The 27,347-nt window shown below is 24.3% G+C and overlaps 1 protein-coding gene across 3 annotated transcripts; it reads right to left on the bottom strand.

The window, feature by feature from the left end:
- On the bottom strand, nt 1-23,235 carry LOC113548154. 3 transcript variants are annotated; one of them, XM_026948876.1, is made up of 14 exons: nt 19,091-23,235; nt 18,868-19,004; nt 18,247-18,360; nt 14,359-14,508; nt 12,918-13,088; nt 12,758-12,827; nt 10,307-10,402; nt 5,869-5,961; nt 5,060-5,224; nt 4,702-4,842; nt 4,472-4,634; nt 4,291-4,371; nt 3,749-4,021; nt 1-118 (listed from the first exon to the last, which is right to left on the bottom strand). In XM_026948876.1, exons 1-14 carry the CDS (start codon nt 23,123-23,125, stop codon nt 60-62), a joined length of 5,748 nt encoding a protein of 1,915 aa, XP_026804677.1. In that variant the 5' UTR covers nt 23,126-23,235; the 3' UTR covers nt 1-59. The 3 variants fall into 3 exon arrangements, with proteins under 3 accessions (XP_026804677.1, XP_026804678.1, XP_026804679.1); XM_026948877.1 differs by lacking the exon at nt 4,291-4,371; XM_026948878.1 differs by lacking the exon at nt 18,247-18,360.
- Between the last annotated feature and the right edge of the window lie 4,112 nt (nt 23,236-27,347).

Here is a 27,347-nt window from a genome sequence, read left to right as displayed (position 1 = left end):
TTCAGGTGGTGGGGGCTCAGTTGGAATTGGTTCTACTTGTGGAGCAGGTACTTCTTCTTTTATTCCTTTTCAACAATAACCTCTTTTTGCGGAACAGGCATTTCAATCACAGGGGGTTCTAAACAAATATTATTATATTAATATAAATATTAAAACTTTATTTGTAGGTATAGTTACAAAATTATCAATGTTTTAGATTTAAGAATTTACAAAATATTTTGGAATACATATAGGTAGGATGACCATAGCGATGGTGGTTATAGGTTAGGTACTTATTTATTATTGTTTAATAAATAACAAAGTACAAACATTATAAAATATATTTCTCAGGAAAATTACATATGCTTTTTCCTATATTATTTAGATCGCCATGTTAAAATTGTTAGTATTACTAACATATAATATATATAAAATCGTATTAAAATACAAAGTCTAGTCCTAGTGTAACTAATGGGTGAGTTTGTTCACAAATTGTCTTCGACTATTATTCTTATTACAGAGTAGTATTGTGCTTAAGTGCAAACAATGGACAATTTAAAATTGTTTGAATACTTGAAATTCAACATAGGACAAAAGAAGATATTTATACAAAAAGTAGCAATTTTTCACAAACGATATAAGTTAATTAGTTTTAACTTAAACTTTCAAACAATTTGCCATTTTGTATATTATTATTTTTTTTATAAATATTTATATTAATTTTAAATCAGATACCATTAAGTTGTTTACAAAATTCTACGCAGTACATCGTTATTGACTAATATATATGACCTAATATTATAATCTATTTCATTTTATTGGCAACAATTAAATTAATTAAAAATTAATTAAACTTACCGTATAATTGATAGAAAAAGGTGTTTGAGGAAAAATAATTATTTTACAGGTGAATATCGAATGTCAAAAATATTTGAAGTTAAAATGATCATAAAAAATTATTTTGGATTTTCAGTAGAATTTTTTTTTCTTATATAGGTTGTAAAACTAATAAAGAACTTTTTATTAAATTTTTAAATCTTAAATTTAAAAACAAAAATATTTGTAAATTTTTAACTACAATATAATGTACATATTTTCACGATTTTTATAAATTTTGTTAAAATTCTAATTTAAATGCTTATAAAAATGCTTGCCAAGTCAGAGATCGTCATGTAAACTTTCTTGATTTTCAATTTTTAGAATTGTATTAATTGTATGCATATGTATGTATAATGTATTTTATTTTCATTTTCATTTAGTAAGATAGATCTCTGAAATCAGAGAGCGGATTATGTTGTTTGGGGTCTTGTTAAATTTAAATTGGGTTGGAGAAGTGCAGTGAAGATTTTCAAAACTTTATATTTTATAATTTATTCACTACAGAGCTTAAAAAAAATTAAAACACATTTTATTGGGATTTTTTTTTTTATGTTTTCAGCTTTATAGCTTTGTAGCGAGTTAACGATTGAAGATAAAGTTCTGAAAATCTTCACTGCACTTTTCCTAGCTTGTGTGAATCTAACAAAACCCAAAATAACAAAATCCGTTCTCCAGTTTCAGTAATCTACCACGTTAAATGGAAACCTAGCAAAAAATAATTATTTTTTTAACATGAAAAATTAAATAATTTTTTTGAAAATTTTTAATCTCACATTTTGTATCTACTTTTAATCTCTTCTTAATGAGCTATCAACCAACATTTTAGCTATAATAATTTTGAAGAAAAGTTAAAAAATACATATTTTGGAACTGTTTAAGCCGACGTTTTTGTGGATTCAAATCATTATATCGCTTGAGTGTGACTTCGGATCGCTCTCATTAATATTTTACGTTAAAACTAGCTTAATTATCCACCTACTCATTACAAATGAGTTACATTTTATCATTTTCTTATTTAACACAAATTCTTGAAGTTTTAAAAATTCAGACTTTTTAATTTCAATTACCATACCTACTTGATTAAAAATCAAGAAAGTAAAAATATTGTGTCTATATATATTTTCAATATTTTTTGATTGAGAAATTCACAAATTAAAAGAAACATTATATTAAATTTTCAAGCATTTTAACCCCGCAAATAATTTTTAATCAACATTTTTAAAACAAAATCTACAAAATATTAAAAATTTCTTATGTTTACAAATAGAAAATAGCTGAAAACTAGTCAAAATATAAGTGAAAAAAAAGTTGTCAAAAATTGGATTTGCATAAAATTTCCCGTTTTTCTTTAATTTTTTGTTTGTTTTTCCTAATTATAAAAATCAGTACTAGGAGTTTTTAAGTTTGATCTCTTTAAAGTACAAATAAGATCTAAAACCATCCACACTTTAGAAAATTCAAGCAATTTATCGACAACTTATCTTGTACTACTCACACACACACACACACACAAAATACACATTACGGTATAATCAACACATCATTCATCATTTAGTATCTAAAATATATATTGTAGAGTATAAAGTTTTAGAAAATCATATTTAAAATATAAAAATTTAGAAAACTTAGATTATAGAACAGTGATTTTAGCTAGAAAAGGGTCAAATATAATTTTTTAGACGATATAACAAAATTCTTTGCTTGCTATTACTATACGAGTATATTATAATGATTAAATTAATTATAAACATAAAATAGAAGCAACGTAAGACTGAAGCTACTATAAATAAATTTATATTAAATATATTACTAAATAAATAAGTACAATAAAAATTAAAATAAGTAATTAAAATCTAAATTATGGTATAAATTATTTTTTAAAAACAATATTGTAATATTTTAAAGATAATAATTCGAATCTTATATATTATTAAAAAAAATTAAGTTTGCAAATAATAAGCGAGCAACAAATATTTTATAATATTCGTAATCCCAGATTGAGAGTGATGAATGAATGAGTTGATATTTGATTTAACAATTAAGTATATTGTGTAGTAATAATGTTTGTCATCATCTTATGGATTATTAATTATGCTTTAATTTTAATTTATGATTCAAAAATAAAAAGTGATTTTCCACCAAATATATTTCATGTTAACATTTTTTAGACATGATATAAAAATGTCATAATATTTTGGCCCTTTTAATGTTATTTACTTAAATAAACATTATAACCTTCGATTTTTTTTTTTAATTATTTATTAAAAAATGTTTAATTAACAAGCAAGATTGAAAATTGAACACAAAGATAAAGACAAGGATATTCAAATTTATATATAATTATTATTTTTCTTAAAACAATGTTTAAAATTTAAAAAAATATTATAATTATAAAAGTTATAAACATTCGATTATAATTAAATAATCGTTTTCTTTACAATATAATGTAATTTTCAAAATATTTAAATTATTTTAAGTTAAATTTCAAATGGTTATTAATACCATAAAAAGAGTAAAATATTTCTAAAATTATCTAAAAAATTTCATTTTAATTATTTGGTATAAATTTCTTTATTTAGACATTAAAATTATCTCCTCTTAGAATCTAAATTGTTAGGTTAATTACTGTGGTTTAAAAATTTGTGGAATAATATTTGTATATTTTGCACTCTCATAGATAATTTTTTTTTTTATTATTATTTTAATTAATATTCCAAAGGTATTCACTTTACACAGCGATAAAATGAACATAAAACATTTAAACATATCTAATTTATGATGGTATTTTTTATTTTTAAGTTATACGATAAAGAAGTAACTCATTGTTGACACTTTCATATTTCAATGAGAGTTAAATATTATAAAATTATTAATTCAATCATAGACTAACCTTCAACTTTGACCTCAGGTTCTGGGCGTTTCTTAGGTTCAGGTGGTGATGTGCATTCAAATATTGGTTCTTTAGGTGGAAGTGTAAGTGGTGGACGTTTTGGTTCCTCGACGTGCTTCAACGGTTTTGGTGCTAATCGTCTTTCAATGGGATCTAAACCTTCTTCAATTTCTTTAGAAATATCTAATTCGATACCTTTAAGTGGTTCAAATAAATCTTCATCCTTTTGTTTTTGTACTTTGATATCGTCACTGTTATGTTCAACATTTGTCACTAAAATATAAAATCATTAACTAAAAACTTATAGGTAGCTTACATAACGATACAAACAAAAAAGCAAGTATAGCTTATTCATATTTATGCTAAATTATTAATAGCTTAAAACGCGCGTAATTTTTATTTTTTATGTGCGTAAGTTAGAAGCATTTTTATACATATAATATTAGCTATTTAGTAAATTGTACCTATTATTATTTTTAATCGTCAACGATTTATTTTACATAATCACAGCTTAAGCATACGCGTAATTTATTTTTATAAACCTGTTACAGAAGATTTAGAAGTTTCTGTTATAGATACAAATTCTCGCTCCCAAAATTGGTCTTGTAAATCTTCTTTTTCACCTTTTAACCGATAATCTCATTATATACATTATTTTTTATGTTTAAATTACTTTAACGTATAATCATTATCATAAAAAAAATTAATTAATTTAATACTTACGTAAATCGTTTCTATGTTCTTCGATTTCTGTAATCCACTGATCTCGACTCAAATCTTCATTAGCCCTAAAGGTGAAAGGATAATTTCCAACTTCTCCTAGTCTATGATGAAGTACCCATACACGCTTGTTGTCTGGTGCTGCTTTTACAGTAACTTCAGGTAACTGCATGTATGATAAAAATAATATTTTTAATAATTTATTATAATTATTTTAAATACTATTATATTACTCGAATTATATCCTTTAGGACGAAGACAGATTTATCTTCGGATATTCGACGAACTTTACAAACAAGGATTCTAGATTTGAATAAAAAGCAATAACGCTGGTGTCCTTTAGGGTCTTCGGCGTCTTGTACGTAATACCATCCCTAAAAATTTGTAATAATTGTGTAAAGTATAGTAAATATAAATGTTCAATTTGATAAATATCAAGAAGTTATAAATCCTTCAATTCACTATTAAATTATGATATAACACACAAAAACACATGTTGCAAATAGATAGCAAAAATCCATGGACTGTAACAAAATTTGACCTTCGGTGATATTTATAAAACTTTGAAGATTAATGACGTCGTTCACTTACGTGTTTTAATAATCGGCCCAATTTATGTATAGTGCCATGAAATCCTTCTATATTTGTTAAAAATTTCGTGTCAGTAAATCGGTGTGGAATTGATAGCATCAATTCAAGAGCTCTTTCTAAGTCAGTGGTATCTTCTCCTATGAGTAATGAATATTTAACTAGTTCCTAATAAAATATAAAATAATAATTAATTATTTCGATGTACGTTTATCACAAATAAGTTGATAAAATTAATTAAAGGAAATATTTTCCTCTTTATCAAAATATTGCAGCAACTAAAAAATATTTTTAAATTATTAATTGCACAAATAACATCCCTGACTATGGTTAAGCTGAATTTTAATTTCTAAGAATAGCGAAAACACTATAAATTTAACAACGTTGTTTAAAGAATAAGAAATACGCTTATAAGTCCATATAGACAATTTACAAACTCAAATAACTTAAAAATTAGATAGTAAATGAGTATTGATACAATATAAAAGTCCAGTAAACAATTTTAAGATCAATTAAAGTTCTATAAGTAATATAGAATATAAATGGGAACAACAATTATTTATATGACAAATCTATACTTCATTTTTAATAAGAGTAAAAAATATTTACATTTAATATATTTATATCCAATTTTTCATTGAGAAAAAAATAAAAAAAATTATAATTTTAATCAAAAACTTTGTTTCATTAATCTTGTGTAATGTATTTTGTTAATATTTTATTTCTTCATTGCAGGCATCATAATGCATGTTTATGTAAATTACCCAGGTTTTTTTTCTGTATTAAATTATGTAAAGTGCTTAGTAACTAACCTTGAGTAGTAATTGATAATCGTTAATTCGTTGTATTGGTAATTTCAAGTGTTCCGAAAGAGCTTTATCATCACCAACTTTCAATCTCTCATCCTGAAATTGAAACAAAAAGTGAACATTTTATGTTATAGTTAACTTTTTTTCACTGGTGACCGAATTTCGACCCGACAACAGACAGTGTAAAAATATACTGCTGATGAATTTTCAGGAAATCGTCACAACAAGTGTGAGCGTTGTATGTATAAATAAAAAGTAGTCTTCACAGCTCTTCCGTTATAATCATGTATTTAAAATAGCGCGATTTAAAAATAAATAATCGCACACCAGTCCCCTGTGATCTATTAATTTTGTTAATTATAATTTAATTATATATGTATCTCATTTTATTATGATTATGTAATATATACGATTTTAAACTTTGTTACTTTCAAGTTGAATAATCTATTAAAAATAATAATATATAAAATATCAATAAAATCACTATTACATTCCAATAACTGTTTACAATGAAAACTATATCTATATTATTTTACCAACAAAAAATAAATTTAAAACATTTTTTTATTTTATATTTTAAATGAATTATTTTTCTAATTTATTCCTCTATCCCCAAATTACTTCAGAATCGAATTAAATCAGAAAACTTTTATTTGATTGTCATATAAATATTAAATACCTATATCATAATATATATCTTTGGTACGATATGTTATTTTTATTCTTACCATAAAATATTTAAATATATTATTTATTTTATCATATTTTATTGTCAATCAATTCTCAAAATTAGAAGCCCGTTTCCGTGTGTCTTATAATGGTAACCATAACGTAACCATTTTCACATATTGCAATATTACATTTTACTATTTAATTTATATTTGATCTTATGAATTGCGGTTTGCATTATTTAGAACAGTTGTAGGCCATAACTTGTTATTACCACTATAATATACACACATAATTATGATATACCTAGTATTATAATATCAAGTCTGCCAAAAGTGAGTGGCGTTCATCATTAGTAGATATTTAATCGCCTCCAAAGGGTATTTATAGTTTCACTTCAGAGAAATATGGTTTACTTTACCGATATTTTTTTTCATTTAACATTAAATTTATTCAACTCTAATATCCAGCAAGGTCTATTACAGAATATAGACAGCTTTCATTGTAATTTTATTATATGAAATATAATAAACATGGAATATAGATTATCAATGATAAATCGATAAATGAGGTATGTAGTATGTACTATACAGAATATTTGAATCGTACATCAATCGATCAAACAGTTTTAATACACATTTGATTTGTGTATCAGTTATTATCTAATGCATTATTATCAAACTGTAAGTGATACAAAAACATGGTGGAGGGGCAGTTCAAAATAAACGCTTCCGAGAGAGAAAAATTTTATTAACTAAATCACTATGTAATTTCAATTGCAACATATAGTACATAAGCTGTTCATATAATTAATACATCTTAGTACCTTTATTCTACTTTCTACTTTTATAGAATATTAATAAATTAAAAAGTAATGTTAATTAGTTTACGGACTTACGAAAAGATTAACATAAAATGGCCTAATGTTATGCCCGTTGACGTATTTAAAAGATAATTTTAAAATATTTTAATCAACAATGGAAAAGTTTAGTGTGGCAGCATTGTAATGAAGGCCAGGCATTTGGCCAGCTTTTTTTGTTGTAAATTACTAGTAGGTAGTCCTATATATCAACTAGTAAGGCTCGTTTATATTGATAATTTAGACTATTTAGAGCTTAAGTTCGATTTAAGGTTGAAGCTTTAATTTGCAGGTGCAATTAATCGAATCAGAGAAAGTATAAGATTTTTTAAGTCATTTAAATTAATTTTTAGTTAACTTAATTAAGTTAAAAGTTAATACATAGTATTTTTAAAAATTTTACGAAGTTGAAAATTATTATTATTATTATTTGTTATTGTTTATGAGTTTATAATTATAACACTTGCCTATTTTATTTATTTACCAACTGAAAATTGTATAGTATTTATTCAGTATTTTTATATAGTATTTCTTTGAAAAAGAATTTAAACTTAAAGAAATGTAATAGTTCTTATAATGATATATTATTTATATATTACATAATATTATAAATGTATTATTTTAATTTTTCTATGGTATTTTTCATAGTGAATATCACAGCAACGCCTTGCAATCAAATAAATAAACCATAAAAACCTAAATAATTTCATAATTAATCATAAAAACAAAAGATTTCATGTAAGTTCATAATTCACTATGTACAGTATAATACATATAATATATACCTATAAATAATATAGTAATAATATTATTATGGTAATTCTATTATAGTCACGTGAAGGACTTAAGTTTAAATAAAAAATTATAAACTATGATAATAATACATTAATACCCTTGAAGGCTTGAACCAAATGATTTTTGTTACGATAAATATATAAATAGAAATCAAGAAACAAAAAAATATTAAAGATTTGACTTGAAAAAGAGTTGGATTAGGCTATTTGGTTATTATGTACTATAGAGGAACTATTTCTTGAAATATTAATTATCAACAAAGTGAGCTTGTATAAATAAATAAATATATTATTATAAATATTATAAAATTATAATAATAATACTATATTATATACTATATATTAACTATATATATATATATATATATATAGTTAATATATAGTATATATATATATATATATATATATTATATATATATATTATATATTATATTTACTATATATTATAATTATTTTTTATTTTTATTTATTATTATAAATCCCTATATTACATAATTAACAGTTATGATTGTTCAAGTCAAAATAATCGTTTAAGAAAAAATATTATAGTAGTAACTTGATATCATAGAGTAAAGAATGTGCAGTGATTCGCGCATGGCGCATTAAAATAAATATTAAAAAACAATAAATATTCATTTAATTACACATAATATCGATAAATTAAAAAAAAACATGATATGTCATTTATCCTTAAAACAAAAAATACTCATTTAAATATTTTAATTATGCCATAACTTATATCTCTAATTAATTAAAATTAGAGAATAAAATCACTAATTTCTGGTTATTCAAAAACATTTTTTTTAATAATCAATAATATTAAACCAATCACTAAATGTATCATTTTTTTTTTTAGTTTAATTAATGGCTTAACTTTATCTTATCATTATTTAACTTATTTTGTAAATATAATCCTTATCGAAAAATGTATGATTTTTTTTTCCTGTGGGTGTATTATGTGTTTGTGGTATTTTGCACTATAAAAATCTTAAGAAATATCATACTGTCTATTTCCAGCAAAAGGATTCTGCAAATGGCAGCTAGCCAATACTGTATAGTTGTTATATCTAATAACATTATATTTTTCTACATTATTTAAGAAACTATAAATGTTAATTCAAATAAAATATATATTAATGGAAAATATATTTCTACCAGTTAAATAGCGTTTATGTTCTTTACCTAATAAAATTTAACTTGATTAGTAATTAAATGAACAGGTATTAATATTTTTGCGTTCCTCGAATCAATCTACAATATGTGCTTTCATACTGAGGTATCTGCTGTAATATTATTTTATAATGAAGTATTTTGGCTTAATCTTTTGTATTAAAATTTACAATTAAGAGTATTTAGTTATATAAATAGATATATTTATTTTCTACAATTCTACACTATTTATACGTATAAGAATTTAATAAAACTAATTTTGCTCAAATAACATGATTGATGAGACAAGTATAATATAAAATAAATAAATAAAGCAGTAAATTCTAGCTACTAAACATTTTTGTGTACCTAATTAGAAATTACCTATAAATAAAACTTATCTAAATAATTATATAATATATTATGTTAATATGACAGGTATTATTTCATTAAATAATTTATTAATAATTAAATTGTTTACAATGTTTTTTTACTGATTTTATAGGTTATGTAATAATTTAAACGCACTATAATTGTACCGGGCTACATACAAAATGTATTAATTTAAAAGTTCACTAAAATTTAATGAATCGATAATTGATCACTTTTCACTAAATATTTTTAAGAAACCATTCTTATAGTCTACATATTTATCGATTTTAACTTCCTGTTTTAAAAATGTTGAATACATTCGTGATATAATATTACATCAAGGTATACGATGTCTATAAATATTATATATTTATAATGTTTAGTTATCATAGTATGATTTCTGTAATAAATAATTAAGATAATTTAAACAATACAATTTATAATTCACCTAGTTATAATGTATTATTTGAAAAACAAACATACTGAAAGTTTAGAGAAATAGAGAATACATATTCACATAAACGTATAGTAATTGAGGAACATTTAATAACATATAACAATATTTTATGCACATTAACAAAATATATATTATACATACCTCAAAATAATCGCGTACTTGATAATTGCATTCCAAAAAATCTTGTGCTTCTGGTTCTGTCTGACAATAATTAACATGCTTATCGAAATCTCTTTCCTGAAAATAAAGGTACATTATAATTTACGATGATTTAACGTTAAATTGATAACTTAAATATATATTAATAATGAATATTATTATTAACACGAGTAATAAGTAATAACTAATAAGTATTTTTTTTGTCTATACATTAATACAATAGTAGTGAACATACGGTTTTTTTTTTGTTTAAATTATATTCATTATTTCATTAAAGATATGGTTTGATGTTAACTATTTTATGGAATTATATTATTAATTCTACCTATCATTAACGTTATAATTTTTACACTTAACGAAAAAATCACCAAAACTATGACCTTAAAATTAGTTGTTGACTATAGTATATTATATTAATGATAATAAACAATAAAAGTAAAAAGAATATTTTCATTTATTTTATGTAATTATTCTTGTAGCTTTAGATGAATTATCAAAATAGGGACGTTTTAATCATATGTCGCCTTTATAATTTAAAACTTTAAAAGTGAATATTATTTGCACGTTTGATATGCCACTGTTGAGATAGTATAGACATGAGAAGTAACGTAGAAGAGAGTGCTTAGTTTCCGTATAATAAAAAATTAATTCACAATAAGAAGCGCTGAGATTTTTAGACAGCGATGCTCAACTGTTGTAGCTCACACCATTCTTTTTTAATTATGATTTTCTCAAAGAATTTTCTATCTATTATTAATTATATTCTATGTATCTTATTCTATTCAAAGGACATTTCCTATTAATTGTAAAATAAATAAATAATACCTTTGCCAGTTTAACTTGAGAATGCAATTAGTTAAGAAATTATAATTTTATTGATATAAAATACTTATATTCCAAAAGATATTGTTTTTCAGGTGCTATTAATTTACATCTTATTGATTATATTGTATCCTGTTCAAATGATTTGTTAATATTATCTAGGTTCCAATATTGTATATTAATTAAAATTATTTTATCTTATGTATCTATTCTAGTTTACTAAAGTACAAATGAAGCATCTATATTATTGTCTAATATATTAACAGTTTTTATACTAAATAATATAATTTATTATAATATTTTTGTTTACTGTAATTGAGGTCTCGTCGGCGTTATATAAATAAATAAATAATTAATAATGATGTCAAATAATTAATCTTTTATGTGATAAAATAGTCTGTAGTATATAATTTACCTTATTAAAACCGGGAACCCAAAAAACTTGTCATACTTGTTAGTATGACATAACTCACCTACTGATTATAATCTCGGACGCAAGTATTATGCACCGAGTTAAACTTCTATAATATATTGGTATTTAAAACTAAATGGGCGATGTCTATGAAAATATTTATAAATTTAAACTGTGTATAAATAAAAAGAATAAATATTTTATTAAATTTATATTAATTAATATTTTATGTTTATGAGTTATGACGTTTGCATAAATCCATTTTTATTCTTGGTGTGATTAAATTTTAAATGAATAAGAAAAAAATTATTTGATTTTAAATAGATACAGGTTCATGTTTGAGTAGTTAGGTGTATTAATAACTATTTTAATATTTTTACTTAACTACATAATAAGATTGATAATATAATCAGCAATTAAAAAGTAACTAAATATCAAGATTTGTTATAATAACAAATATATGTTTATAGAAGAACATTATTTAAGACCTATTTGTTATAAATAATAAAAAGGTTATTTTTTGAAGTTTTTAATAGCAAATTGTATTCAATTAGTTAGGGAGTATTCCGAAGTAAATCAAAATTCCTAGTATTTTTCAAAATAACTGGATGGTTTCTATCATTTAAAAGTAGAAAACAATTTACAAGTTTTTAAAATAATCGATTTTATAATAGTACATAATTGAATAATCTTAAATACTTTATATATTCACCAAATATTTTTATTACAATTTTCAAAATATATATATATATTTTTTTATTGCTATTTATAGATATTTTAAACTTTCTGCTTTAAATATTTTTAAATTTTTGTATGATAAATAGGTATATGAATAAAAAAAATTGAAAATTGATCAAAAAAATAGGTTTAAAACTTCATTAGTGTTTCTTACAAATATGTACTACATTTTTTTTTTTTAGAGGTTCAATTTAATTATTTGTTGAAGTTGTATATTTATTTGTTGTATTTCAAATAATTTAATTTTTAGGAAATCCTTTTATTGAGATCCAATAAAATACGTAATATAAGTATACGGATATACCGAGTGTATTTTGTATATACGTGGTATTTTTTTGTTTTTATTGACGAGGAATTAATTTATCAGCAGCTTTATTAATAACTAATCAAAACTCAAATATATACTAATACATATATACTAATCATAACTATAAATATTGATTTAGTATAGGTACACTTACTAAACGAAGAAATGTTCTACCCATAGTTTTTGGTTCGCTAGCAGCATATTTTAATCCAGCAATGAGAACTCTGTGGAATTGTATAGAAAAACAAACAATTCATTAGATTTATAATATATTTTGAGGCATATTAATTAAAGGGTTATATTAAATAACTTACGTGTTATGAAATTGCGATATTTGTTTTAAATTGTTGAATATGAGATCTTTATTATCTCTCACTATTCTTGGTGCATCATTTAATTCTAAAGGATTTAAATATCTTTCTACTACTTCTTGAATATCTTGACCAAATTCTTCTTCAGTTTCTACTAATTCTGCGAGTACCACACTATAAAAAAAGTTTAATCATATATTCATAGAATTAAATTATATTAAATATGTATGTATCCATTGTTAATTGTTTTCATATAAAATACAAATATTAATTATTTTTTATAAAAAACCAAATTTTTACATATTATATTCAATATTATTTTTAAACTAATAACATAAAACATTGTTATTATAATTTTGTTTTATTTTTATTACCAAATAGGCCTAAGTTTAAAATAAAGAATAATTTAGTAAAGGAAAGACGATAGCTAATAAAGTTGTAGAGATAAAAAGATAAGACCAAAACCAAAAACTAGGATCATTGTTTACTATAACTACGTGTATAAAGTTGTACTGGCTAAAATTTTTTAAGGGAAATGAAAAGAAAATGGAAAAGAAGGTCTTGTTTAACGTAGATGGACTCTACAATTAAATTCTGATAAAAATGTTGGTGAATTTATTAAACTATTTATAAATTTGTTTAGAAGTTAGAGATTAGTTGTTTTTCTGTGGTTAGCAAAGATAGATAATTATAGGTGATGTAGGATCAAAGTATAATTATATGGGGGAAGAGGAGGAACAAGGTATATTCAAGAAAGTAAGAAACAATGTGCAAGACTCTTCGTTAAATGCGTTCAATATAATAGTAATAGAAGGAACAAAATTATTATTTGTTACTCGAATTATGGGTTAACAAGGGGTAAAAAGTGTTTCAAAAGGTAATTTAATTTTGAATTCAGATATTATTCTTTGGATGAAACATTTATGTTTCGATAGCTTTACAATTACAATTAATTTATATACTAAAATGTTCTGGGATATTTTTTCAAATTTTCAAATTTAAAACACTGTGTATTATGGATATAAAGATTCACGAATGGATATAATGTATAATGTAAATAAATATAATGTCGTAATCTATAATATTATAATTTCGGTCTAAACTATATTTATAAAGTTACTAACGTTAATATTATATAAGTAAATACAATTTTCGCAAAAAAATTGTATTTTAATTTTAAAATAGGTATGTCTTATTTTTAACAATTATTATAATTTTATTAAATTTTGGTCTTTTTGCACACTTAATAGAATTAATATATTTTGGTCGGGTTGTGATTGATAAATTGATTTAAATTGATTTAGATGTGGTCAGCATTTATACTGGAGTGAATAAATTAAATTTATGTTGTGCCTCATTAGATTGTGCCGAAAGCTGGTATCGTTATGAGACGTTAACCGATCACTCTACCTGTAAAAATATTTCTTAAATTGGTTTATCTTACTCTCTATTAAATTTTGCATCCTTTTTTGATAATGTTTGTCCTTCTGCTGGAACCACAGCAGTCGCTCTAACAGGAGCCGGTATTTTTTTTAGAATGCTATTAGGTACATATCCCATTTTAGTTGGCTCGTCAAGACTTTGAACCAATGACCTAAATCAATAATTAAAAATATTAATACAGCACATTTTTTATGTTGATAATAAAAATGATCAAAGCAATAATGCAATATTATAGCACTATATTAACAGCAATGAAAGCATAAAATAAATGTATACAATGTATGTATATGTTATTGTGTATTTAATACACTCATTGTATAATTATAAATAATTATTTAAAACACGCTAATACATATTAAAAGCATTATTTAAACTACTAAACTTCTTCAGTTAATGATTTTGTCTTTTAATATTTGATAGTCATAATTTTTTTATATAATTTTGTTTACTTAATACCAAACATTTATTTTTAAATACTTATCTATAATATTGTATATGCAATATACTAAAACTTGTGTATTATAGGTAAACATTTTGCTAAAAAAATTCGATACAAATCTGGCAAAACTCCTAAAGATAAACTTGGTGGGTGTATAATAAAATACATAAAAAGTACCTAAGTATATTGATTTATTTAGTTTTTACAAACGATTAAATCTATTATTATAGTAGTGCCACCATCACTCTATGATTATTTTTCACTACTATACTGTAGACTTGTTTATAAAATTTAAATAAAGACTTTGTTTATTAAAACCACGTAAGAGTACTATAAATAATAACAGTCTTAAAATTATATTTATGATTTTCGAGGAAAATATTATAAACTCTGCAGTTTCAAACATTTTATGAACATAAAACTTGTTGAGTATATATGTCATTGTATTCTTTAATTTAAGTGCAGTAAATAATTTAGAATTCAATTTATTATGTTAAGTATAGAAATTAATAATTTAATAATATTTTTTCAGAAAAAAAATAACTGACGGCCAAATTTATAAAAATATCTGCAAATTTATTGCTAAATATTTTGGCTAATTTGTCATTCAAAAACTAATAATCCTTAAGTTTCTAAATAGCATTATCTAATTTACATTGTTAACTCGTTATCTAATTAACATTAGATACTTTAATTATTTTTTTTCACTTCTAGTTGTATATAGAAGCGATAAATTTTATTATTTTTTGTTAAGTATCAGAGATAAACTTTGATTAAAATATGCTATTTTTGTATTTTCATATTTTACAATTTAAAAATGTAATTTCTATAAAGTGAAGGTTATACATATTTCAACTTATTTATGTGTTTTTACAATATTATAGTTGTCAAATTGAAATATGTAATGGATCAATTTGTTTTCTAAAAACTAAAGTTTTATTCACGGTGATATTTTTAATTAGACTAATTAATTAATTGCTATGATAATGATTTTTATGATTTGTTTTATATTTTTTTAAATAAAATGAGTAACTCATGGTTTTTAAAGTTTTAATTTTAATTTAAGTAGGTATAAACACTATAAACTCAATCAATCTATATTGAAAATAGGAATGATTGAAATGGTGGTTCCAATGGTTTGTAAATTTCTAATTTATGACCAGGTATTAAATATCATATGATAATGTGTAACAGCTTTTATTAGATAAACAATATTATTAAAAGTTATTGATATTCATTATAGAACTATAAATTATAAACTATATAAATCTACGTTAGTTTTATTCATAAAATACAATAATATTGTCGTGCTAAAAAAGCAATACGTAAATATGTAATTTACTAATTTAGTACTTATAATCTCTAAGTAATCACTATTCTTAAAAGTAAACTAGCTTAGACCAATTACGTATTACGAAAATTAATAATAAAGACGACGAATCATTATTTTCTATTGAAAACACCTAGTATAGACAGTAATGTTTTAATGTTAAATGCTTTTATTTTAGAAACATACAGCAGGTATTATTTATTTGTGAAAATGATTGAATTTGAATAAACGGAGTAGGTATACAGTGATATAAAACAATATAATATGCATATTATTTCTATGTACGTGCATAACTAAACATATTATTAAATATTGTGATTGTGAATTTAACTATTTTTACGACGCGGCCCCAGTTCATTGTCCCTTCCATAAATATCTGCCATCTTCTTTTATATTATGATTTATAGTTGTTGTTTTCCAAAGCTGTATTTAACTTATTACTCATTACTCATTACTCGTATATTCCCATTTTCTGACAACAAAAATGATATTAGGTAACCGTTACATATCATGCATATAGTGGTTAAAATCCATAGATACTCGGATTAAATATTTTAATATTATTTAAAGACAATATTATGCATCATTAGGTAAAAACAAATGTTTTTTAATAATGTAGATTTTTGAATTTCTATATAAATTAATTTAATTTATAACAAAGTAGATTTTCAATATGTAATTTATTATGTCATAAGTTTTTAAAAATAAGTGACCTATTTTGTGTCTTGGTAAATAATAAGTAACGCAAAAAATAGACCGTTTAATGTTTGGTTCTTATACGTTCAAGTACCGTTCTATCACCCAAAGGTTTTATATAATAACAGCATTGCCTACATAAGTTGACTTCTACAAATAATAATTACTTAGGCCACCTAATAACAATTTTGGATGCCAAATCGTGTACAACAAGTCAACGTTTTATAAATTATAAATACACATACAAATAATTGTATAAAACTAAATGAATATTCAACAAAATGATTATAAACTTAAATTATGTTTTTATTGTACTAAACAAATAATTTTGATTTACTTATATATAATCACATTTTTTTTTCATAAAATGTTTTATTTTACAATTGTTTGTTTTAAAGACATATATTAAACTAATAGGTAATTACAAAAATTACTTAGATAAAATGTATAAAATCAGTAGATAATACTAATAAATAATTACACAGAGAAGTATATAATTATTATTAACTATATTTCTATAGCTAGGTAATGTAATTTTAAATATTTGAATATTGTGTTTTCTTACTGATATAATTTATAGCCAATTCGTGTAAATATAATTTTTGTTTATTCACATTATGACGTCTATTATGTCGTAGGTATAAAACTATAGGTATACTTAGATTTTAGTTGAAGTATACAGTATAATAATAAAATGCTGATTATTGTAAATAAACTTTTAAATTTTTTTTTTTAACGTATTTTAACATATTATAATAATATTTAACATATTAAACATATTTTTTTCTTAGATAAATATTTCAATATGTCTAAGAAATATTACAATCAATTAAAAATTACCTATGATAATTTATCGAATTGCATTGAAAATACAAAACAACAAAAATTTCCAAGTAAATGAATCTGTAAATGTACCATGATTTTATACTAAGTGTTTAAATTATTGAAACACGTGATAACAGATAAGAATATCTAGTCATATGGTAGTTATGAACTTAGCTTGAAATATAACACCACACTAATAGTTTCACATCAGTCTTTTCACAAAGATAAAATTTAATTAATTTGAATTGTAAATATTACTTAAAAGTAGAACTTTTAAGTTTCTAATTTTGTTACTAAGAAATAAAAATGTATTCATTAATACACTATATAGGTTATAACTAATGCATTTTAAATTAGTATTCATATTCTAAATATAAAATATATTAAAAAACAAACTAACTACAAAAAAGCAGTTGTTATTTTTTTTTTTATGTTTCTATATACTTAAAGTATATTAAAATACAGGAAATACTTAAATTTCAATTCTATAATAATATAATAAAGCGTAACATCAGAGTCTTATAAGTAAGTACAAAAAGCAGCGTCAAGCGAGTAATAGCATCGTAAGTCAGCAATTTCAATATATGGACATATTTTACCCGTCTGTATCCAAGGGTTTGTGTTTGGTTGGATGTACTTTATTTGGTCGTACTGACATTTTATGTTTGGCCGCTGCATTGTCCAACAGTAAATTTCGTTTTACCTCGGCGCCCCTGATAACAAATTATATGTAAAGAACGCTTAAGTCCCTGCTTAGAAAACAACATTGGCCTTCATAGAAATAGTATTCGGTAGACCAATCATGATTTGACAGTTTGAAAACCTTTGCCAGAAATTCTCTAATTATAGGTTGTCTATTCGGCCTCAAGTCACTCAACTTCAAAATTATAAACTTAATTTGTAATATCTGCGGACAATGCGTACTCGCCAAAAATAATCAACAGTTTTTGTTTTTTCAACAAATTTCAATAACAGCGAATTCATGAGTGCGTTTTTAATATATATTTATATAATATATAATAACTTTTGTTAAATGGATTTTTATCGTTGTGTTTAAAACTTAATATCGATTAAAACATAGATACTCAAATTTAGAATATCTTTATTTTTACATTATAATATAATATGCTATAAAATGTTTGACAATTATTACTAAAAACAATAAATTGAAAAATGTTAACTAGTAGTTGCTAATTTTGATTTTGCTCATATTAACTTACATTGACGGGTCATCTTTTGATTGTTTTAGTACAACAACTCTATCACCGGGTTCTAAAATCAAATCATCTTCCTCATCAGCACCATCAACTGGTTCTGTTTCATAATCTTGAAGAACCTCGTATTCGTCTCCGCCCCCCTGTAAAAATCATGATTAAATTTATTTAGTTAAACATTAAACAAAATATTTACTTCAAATAACTAATCTAAAGTCCAATATTTAACCTCTCCAATTGTTAATTGTCTATCATCCAAACTAATTGAACTACCACGAGTAATCGTTCCCTCATCTTCCGTTAGTGTTTTTTGTACAGCACAATTATACATTGAATATCTTCCTGAGCTAAATGCACGAATGTTTAAAACATCTAGAACATTCATTGGTTCAAATCTGTGCATGCCTCTTTCATCCAAAACAGTGTATGGAACCTGCCCTGTTAAAACTAATCTGGCTGCTTCTCGGGGGACTACAGCTTGAAGACCATTTTTAATTATAAGTAAAATTCCCATTTTTCTCGATTTCACCATAAAATCTTCCATTGCTAAACTATTCCCAGGACTAAATAATTCAGCTGGAACATCAAACGATGTTTCAACGTTTGATTCTGGAGGAAGTAATAACACTCCACTTTCTCTGACTAGTTCACGTAATTTTGGATCCAATCTTGCTTCAATTGGGTCAATAGACATCCCGTTTAAAGTTTCACTAAATTCTGGCCGTCTTTCAGCAAGTTTCCTCATTACAGTCAGTCGTCTTAATATTTCTATTGTTATCTTATCTGAAGCTAATATATCAGCTGATCTTCGATCATCAAGAACATCCATAAGTACTGAAGCAACTTCTTTTAGTCCTAATGCTTTTGCAAGACCAACTGCATCAGATAACAAACGATTGAATTGTTCACTTTTATTGTCTTTTAACATTTGATTAACGGTTATTTCACTGTTTTTATTAATGACACTAACAATTGCCCATTGTAATGCCTCAATTGCTTCTTTTTCATTGTTTACTTTTTTCATGTCGATTTTTAATTTTACTTCTTTTAATAATTCTATATTTTCTTCTGCTATATGTTCAAATGCTGAACGTAATTTAGAGTCTTCTAAATCATTCAAAATTTCACTGAATGCTTCAGCAATATATTTAGATTCAAGTTCAGAACTATTCATTATTCCCTTCAAAATATTTACTTTATTAGGGTTTTTTAAATCCGTTACAAAACCATCATCAAATATTACTACATAAATTTCATTTAAAGCTGTTATAGGACTCGATTTAGCAGTGTTAAGTAGATTTTCAATAACTTCAGCTACATTTTCATTTGTTTTGATTTTCGGTAACTTGTTTATTAAGTTTTGTACTAACGGTGATCCATAATACGTATTTTTTAAATCTAACTTACATAATCGATTAATTATATGAGCTAATTTAATTGTATTGTCATTATTAAATTCCAGTTTTTCTGCAACGTCATACGCCACTTCCATTGAAGGAAGTGTGCGTACATCAACTTCTGGAAGTTCTGCAGGAACTTGTCTTCCAATACTCATACCTGCAAATGATAATTGTTCCAACATTTTTGAATCTAGAGCCATTTTACCATTTTGTGTATAATATGAAGTTTGAGGAAAATTGGGTTGAATAACTTGTAATTCTTCTGGCGACACTTCAAATCCTTGGACACTGAACTCACATACACCATCATCTGCATCTTGAAGATCTGGGGCAATAAATTTCAAACCTTCTGTGGTTTCGACTACTTGACCAGGTACAAAAGTTACACAATCTCCAGTTTCTACAACTCGACCGGGCACAAATCTTGGACCCTCTATTGTATCAACAACTTGACCTGGTACGAATCTAGATCCTTCTTCTTCTGTAAATATTATTTGACCCGGTATAAACGTTGGACCTGCTTTTGTTTCTACTATCTGGCCAGGTACAAATTTTATTCCATCTTTGGTTTCAATAGTCTGCCCAGGAACAAATTTCGAACCAGTTTCTGTTTCTACAACTTGTCCTGGCACAAATTTTGGACCCATTTGTGTTTCAATCACTTGTCCCGGTACAAACTGCTCTCCTCTATCTGTTACCACTATTTGTCCTGGTATAAATTTATTATCAACTACAACACCTGGAACGAATCTAATACCATTGTTTCGTATTAATTTTCCTGGAACTATTTTTCCAGCTGGTAAGATTGCTTGATCGCCTGGATAAAATTCTACCCCATAAGCGGTTTGTACCATCTGTCCAAAAACTTCATCTGATTTTTCACCTTTTGGATAAAATGAATCATTTGTCAAAATTCCAGATTGTACTTCATCAGAACAAATTACTTCCTGTAATGACTTTGCTTCTGTGAAGATTATTTTGCCATTTTCTGAATTTGTTACATGTCCCAAAATGAACTGTTTATTCCCATCATTATCCGATAAAATATTCCCAGATACAAATTTTATTCCATTTTCTGTTTCAATACTTATTCCAGGAACAAATTTTGTATTTCCATTGTTATCTAAAGTTGTTATACCCGGTATAAAAGAAGTATCATTATCAGTTTCGACTATTCTTCCTGGAATGAATTCTTCTTTTTCATTTTCGACTACTGTTAAGCCGGGTACGAAAGATGACCCAACACAGACACCGGGAACAAATTCCCAATCACCATTATTTTTTAAAACACTTTGTCCAGGAGTAAATTTGATATTTTCATCATTCCAAAACTGTCCTGGTATAAATTGTGGCCCATGAATAGTCATTACAGTCTGTCCAGGAATAAAATCTGATTCGCCACCATTGTTAACAACTTGTCCAGCCACAAAACCAATACCTTCAGGAGTTATAACTGTTTGTCCAGACACAAATCTTTTCTCGCCTTCTATTGTAATCGTTTGTCCTGGAACAAATGATTCCCCTTCTCTTGTCATAATATTTTGACCAACAATAAACATAAATTTTCCAGAGTCCTCAATAATTTGTCCGGGAAGAAATTTTGGTCCATTTGATGTTTGGACCATAACGCCATGTACAAATAATTTTCCATTAGCTGTGTCAATAATTTTACCAGGGACAAATTTTTCACCATCTTCAGTTTTTATATATTGTCCTGGTACATATTTTTCACAATTTTTAATATCTAATTTAAATATTTTAGTTGTACCTTGACTAGTTGTAATTATTTTTTGTGTACCCAATTGAATATTTTCAATTAGTACCTTAATTTCATCAATTGTTAACAATTTATTTATATTATCTTCAGTTAATATTTCTTCAATTGCACACGAGTTGATATCAGGCAAAATTACTGGAAGTTTATTAAAGTTTTTTATCAAAGGTTTTATTGGTGATACAACTGAAATGATAGGTAAATTAGTAAGAAAAGTATCATTAAGAAATGTCTGATGTACCACTCCAGGAAATGCAGAACCGAGATCTATAATATTTGGTTCAATTGAAATTGGAGTAGGTAATATATCAGTTTGAAGTCTTAAATTATTATTATTTTCTCCAAGTATTATATTTTCTGTAGTTGGTTTAATAATATTTTTTATTTTTGAAACACTTAGGGATTTTGCATATATAATTTTTGGTATAGATTCAATAGATTCAATTTGTTTTCCTTGACCTGCTGAAAATGTTATCCGTTTTGATTTAAGTTCTTCCTGTTCTAGTTCAGCATCGCTTTCCTTTTCTTTATCTTCAAATATTTTCCTTCTCCAATCTTCCTTGACTGTTTTTTTCTGTTTGGGCCTGTTCCGAAACCCTTCGCCTTCCATCAACGTCACGCCAGATATTTCCATTTCTTTGATTTCTAACTCAACGGTTTTACCTTTACGCAATTTTAGAAGTACTGTATCACTGGTTTCTGACATCATGACATCTTTAACATCTCCATCTCTAACTGCTTTTTCTAAGCTCGTTGGAAATACGAGACTACATCTACGCTTATCCACAGAGTACACATACCTACGATCATCTGTACACTTCGTTTTTAATACATCAGATAACTCTGAACATCCATCTATTATTGGAAATACATACCGATATCCATTTATCTCTACATGTTTAAGATCAGACTTTTTTTTTTTTCGTCCAACTAACACCGGTATGTAATGATGCGCGGGCAGCCCATATGACTTTCCAGTTATGCGACAAAACCGTTTTGCATCTGCCGGAGAGATTGGTGGTAGCAATGGGAAATAATTTGGTTTTGGTAAACCACGGCTTTTGCCAGTAATACGACAGTATGTTGACATTTTAATATCATTATACAGAAATCATTAAAGAAAGACCATAACAAGTGACTTGTGTACGCGAGGCACGAACGCGCGTAGATGTAAAATGATGCGAACGGTTACTCGCGTCGGAACAGACTGTTTATACATTTGTGTGGTAATAATATGTTAGAATCGTCTTTCTAGCTAATTTCCACCTCTGGCACATGCCACCATCCGACACAGCACGAATCGAACCGAAATGTTAAAATTTTAATGGCCCAAACCCTCATATCCAATGGTGCCAGAAGTTGTAACTATGCCAAATAACGTAGACGCAGCCGATGAGTTTGAAAAAATACGAGTCACCGATTCATCATGGTTTCTTTTGTATTTATAAAAACTTTACATTTTTAAGAATGAAACAGAAGGACATTGAACAATTTAAAACTGATCTATTTTTAAAATTAACAAATCATTCTTTATAATCAATTTATTATAAATTTGAATTTGAATTAAAATTTTAGACAGCTCTTGTACAATTATTTACAAAGATATTTTGAATTAATTTAAAAACAGAAATATATCTATATAAACATTATATTTTCAAGCTTGTTACTAGAATTTACAAATTTATTTATATATTTGAATTTAAACCTTCAAAAGAATAGGTTATTGGCAATACAACAAATATATATATATATTTACATTTTAAAAACTAGTTTTTAACCTTATTAATTTAAAAAAAAATGAAAACGTTATTCTTTAATAAATAACTGTAGCGTTTAAGTTTGTTAAATATTAATTTATTTACTAATGGTATATAGTAATTAAATGGGTATATAATTAAATAGATACTTACTGCTCCTTTTTTTGCCAAAATAGAATTGAGCTCCGACACATAAGCTATAAACATAAAAAAAAACAATTATAAACTTATTATTGAAAAAGAAAATTACACATTTATACAAAGTATCATAATTTATAGTTATTTATTATCAGTCTTGTATAATATTATACAAAGTGGTGGACATGTATGAACCTAATTTATGATGCAACAGAATTTTTTTTTCTTAAAAAGAACATTCCCAATTACAGTGATGAATTTTGTAATAACTAATAATTTTGATAAATAAATTCTAATTTTAATAAATTATAATCTTACTTTTAATACTAATATATCATTTTAATTATAATTTAATTTTTAAAAATAAATTAACAAAAACTTGATTTATTTTATTTTAAAAGACTAGTGAATATATATAATTTGTATTAGATATTATAAATGGTAAAAATATACATTCTCTATTTTAAGCTTTTTATTATATACGAGTATTTGATAGTTTTAAACCTTATATTATATTAATTTTTTCTAATATATGCAGAATAATAATTAAACTGAATTAATTAATATTTTGTGTTTTTTGAAAGTGACTTCCAATTAAATATATTAAGAACTTTTAAAAATATATATTTTAATAAAATAATATTTATAGTTACCTATATATAATCTACATTTTACTAATTTTCAAGATGAGTGATGACAGAACATGATAGTTATACTACAAATATTTATCTAAGTCTAATTAATATATTTTATAAAAATATCATCGTTTTTATCAGAGGCATAACTAAACATTAAAATAACTGTAACAAAAAAAAAAAAAAAGGAAAATAAAATGTAGATTAGCCCTTTCATCGCTCGATTACCAGCGTAAAAAGTTATTCTATATAAAACAATATTATATACTATATAGGTAGGTAGCATGATAGTGAATCTTTACTTGCGTCGACTGTTGTGACATGGCTATCAACGAAATATAAAAATAATTTTTATATTTACGTAGTACTAGTTGATATCTTGTTCATATAACTTTTTTATTAATTAGTAGTCAAAAGCCTATGGAAATAATATGATATACTAATCTACTGGCTAGGCTACCAATGGTATGATATACTAATCTACTGATCATATACAATTATAATATTATATGTGTTTAAATATACAAGTCTTTCGTGTTACGATATTTTTTTATTAGTAAGTATAAAAATGAAAAAAAGAGTTTTGTGTTTAGATTCTAGAACAGTGTTTCTCAACATATGTATATTAAGCTCAAACAATATTAACTCTGTTCGCACTTAAAAAATCTAATATATGTAAATGTATTAACACATTTTATTTTAATTAGAAATATATAAATTAGAATAAACATTTTAATTAAAACGTTTGAACTATATAACATTTTCATTTTTTTTTTTTTTTTTTTTAAAAGGAAAAAAACATTTAAGAAAAACTTGAGACTGATAACTAGTACATAACCTATATAGTAGGTTTATAAATATTAAAAACATAGTAAAATATTAGCAGGGTGAATAAAAAATTCTCTTTGACAGTTTGACGCTATGTTATCTTTCCATTTTTATTTTTTATTTAGTCTAATATTGAAAAAGCTAATTTTAGTAAACTTGAATATTCTTTTCTTTTTTTTTTAATACTCAAAATTCCGTTAATTTGTTAATTTAAGAAATGTCTTAATCTAAAATCTTTCAAAAATTATTATTTGAAGTGGGTTTTTAATTCCAAAAGTTCTTCGTCAACTTTTAACGATAGTTGTATATAGTAGCGTGCTACATAATAACTAAAATTGTATAACTTCAAATATAAAACATTGTCGAAATTTATAATTGGAACGTTAATAAAAAAAATTGTGCATGTATATTATTAAAAATTTTAGATTTATGTTAAAACTGCTTATGAGAAATCGTATTTTACATTTTTAAACTTTTTGACTAAGTATAAATATTAAATCATCATTGAAAAAAAAAATGAAAATTGTATGTGCCTTACAAATAGATTCGATTTATTTATGTTCAAATTTTTATTTTTAGGTTTTTTTATTCTTAAAGTATTATACTAATTTTTTTTTTGTTGTTATTCATTAATCAAACTTCATAATTTTGTCAATAAATAAATGTAGAAAATTAATATGGGTATATATATTTATTTATATACCTTTTACTTATAAGAGGTAAAAATTTATTTTTAACGGAGAAGTGAATTCAACAATGTAATTTGAGTAAATACTTTTGTTTGTTTTTTCAAACTAAAGAAATTCAGTTAAATTGGAATCTTACATAAACCAATGAATTCCAAAGTGTTATTTATCCCATTTTTTAGTCGATATATGTTCCATTAGTTCTATCTATAAAAATATAATTGTAATTGATTCGCATGTATTAAAAACTAAAATAAATACTAAATATAAATACTTTGTGAAAATTTCAAGTACCTATGTAAAGTTTTTTTAATAATATTTGTTAACTATAAAAAAATAACAAAATCGATATCGTCGAAAACTAAAAACACTATTGAATATCATTATATAATATTGTACTCTTAGTGACTAGTGGTTGGTGCAATAGGTAACAAAGAATATTACATTTTTGACTGATTTACCTAATATTATATTAACTTAACCTATACGATTAAGTAAGTTATGAATTGTATTGTACATGTAGGTTTTAGTAGTTTTAAAGTATTTAGTCACTAAGGTTAGATACATAGTAGCTGTAAAATTCCATAAAGGACATAATGTTATTTTTTTAGCTAGATTACAACGATTTGAAAAAAATAACTAGATAAATAATTACAGAAACCTTTAATTTGATTTAAAATTAATTCCTATGAGTTTCTTTGTAGATTCTTTAATACAAATATATAAAAATTAAAATAACTCATTGATCGATTTCAAAAGAAAAAAAGTATATTAACTCAACCTTTCATTTGTGTTTTAATATTTAATTATTTTATAATTTAGTTGAAAGTTTAAACGGGATATCTTATAGATATAAAACGTATTTGATTTATTGATTAATATATTAACAATTAGTAATTTTATTTCAAAATGTAAAGTAAATAATATGTATTTCGTATGTCTATGAAATAAAACCTGGGTAAAAAACGGTTTTCTTGAAAAATACGTTTTATAATAAATTAATATTTAAAATTAATCCAAAACGTTGACTTCTTTGTTAAATTATTGAGATGACAAATTAAGGATTACATAAACGATATTTCCGCCAAGAATTTGTCATGATGATAATACTGACTAAGTACAATACTATTTTGCCAAGTTTTAGTAGTATACTTAGATATATTTAACAAAATATTTGTGAGGTAATGTTCAAATACTATGGCTTTACTGTTAAATTTAATTAACAATGAACATAGGTATTTATTTTAGGTTACTTTAATTTGTTATAA

The sequence above is a fragment of the Rhopalosiphum maidis genome, chromosome 4 (assembly GCF_003676215.2).
Source record: "Rhopalosiphum maidis isolate BTI-1 chromosome 4, ASM367621v3, whole genome shotgun sequence".
Taxonomy (NCBI): domain Eukaryota; kingdom Metazoa; phylum Arthropoda; class Insecta; order Hemiptera; family Aphididae; genus Rhopalosiphum; species Rhopalosiphum maidis.
The sequence above is the reverse complement of the archived record's forward strand: the minus strand, read 5'-3'. Positions and strand labels throughout refer to the sequence as shown.

Coding starts and splice junctions, on each gene's coding strand:
- LOC113548154 (XM_026948876.1), bottom strand. CDS start 23,125: ATGTCAACATACTGTCGTATTACTGGCAAAAGCCGTGGTTTACCAAAA. Junction 4,635..4,701: donor TCCTAAAGGATATAATTCGA/GTAATATAATAG, acceptor TCATACATGCAG/TTACCTGAAGTTACTGTAAA. Junction 4,022..4,290: donor TTCTAAATCTTCTGTAACAG/GTTTATAAAAAT, acceptor TTTATATTTTAG/TGACAAATGTTGAACATAAC.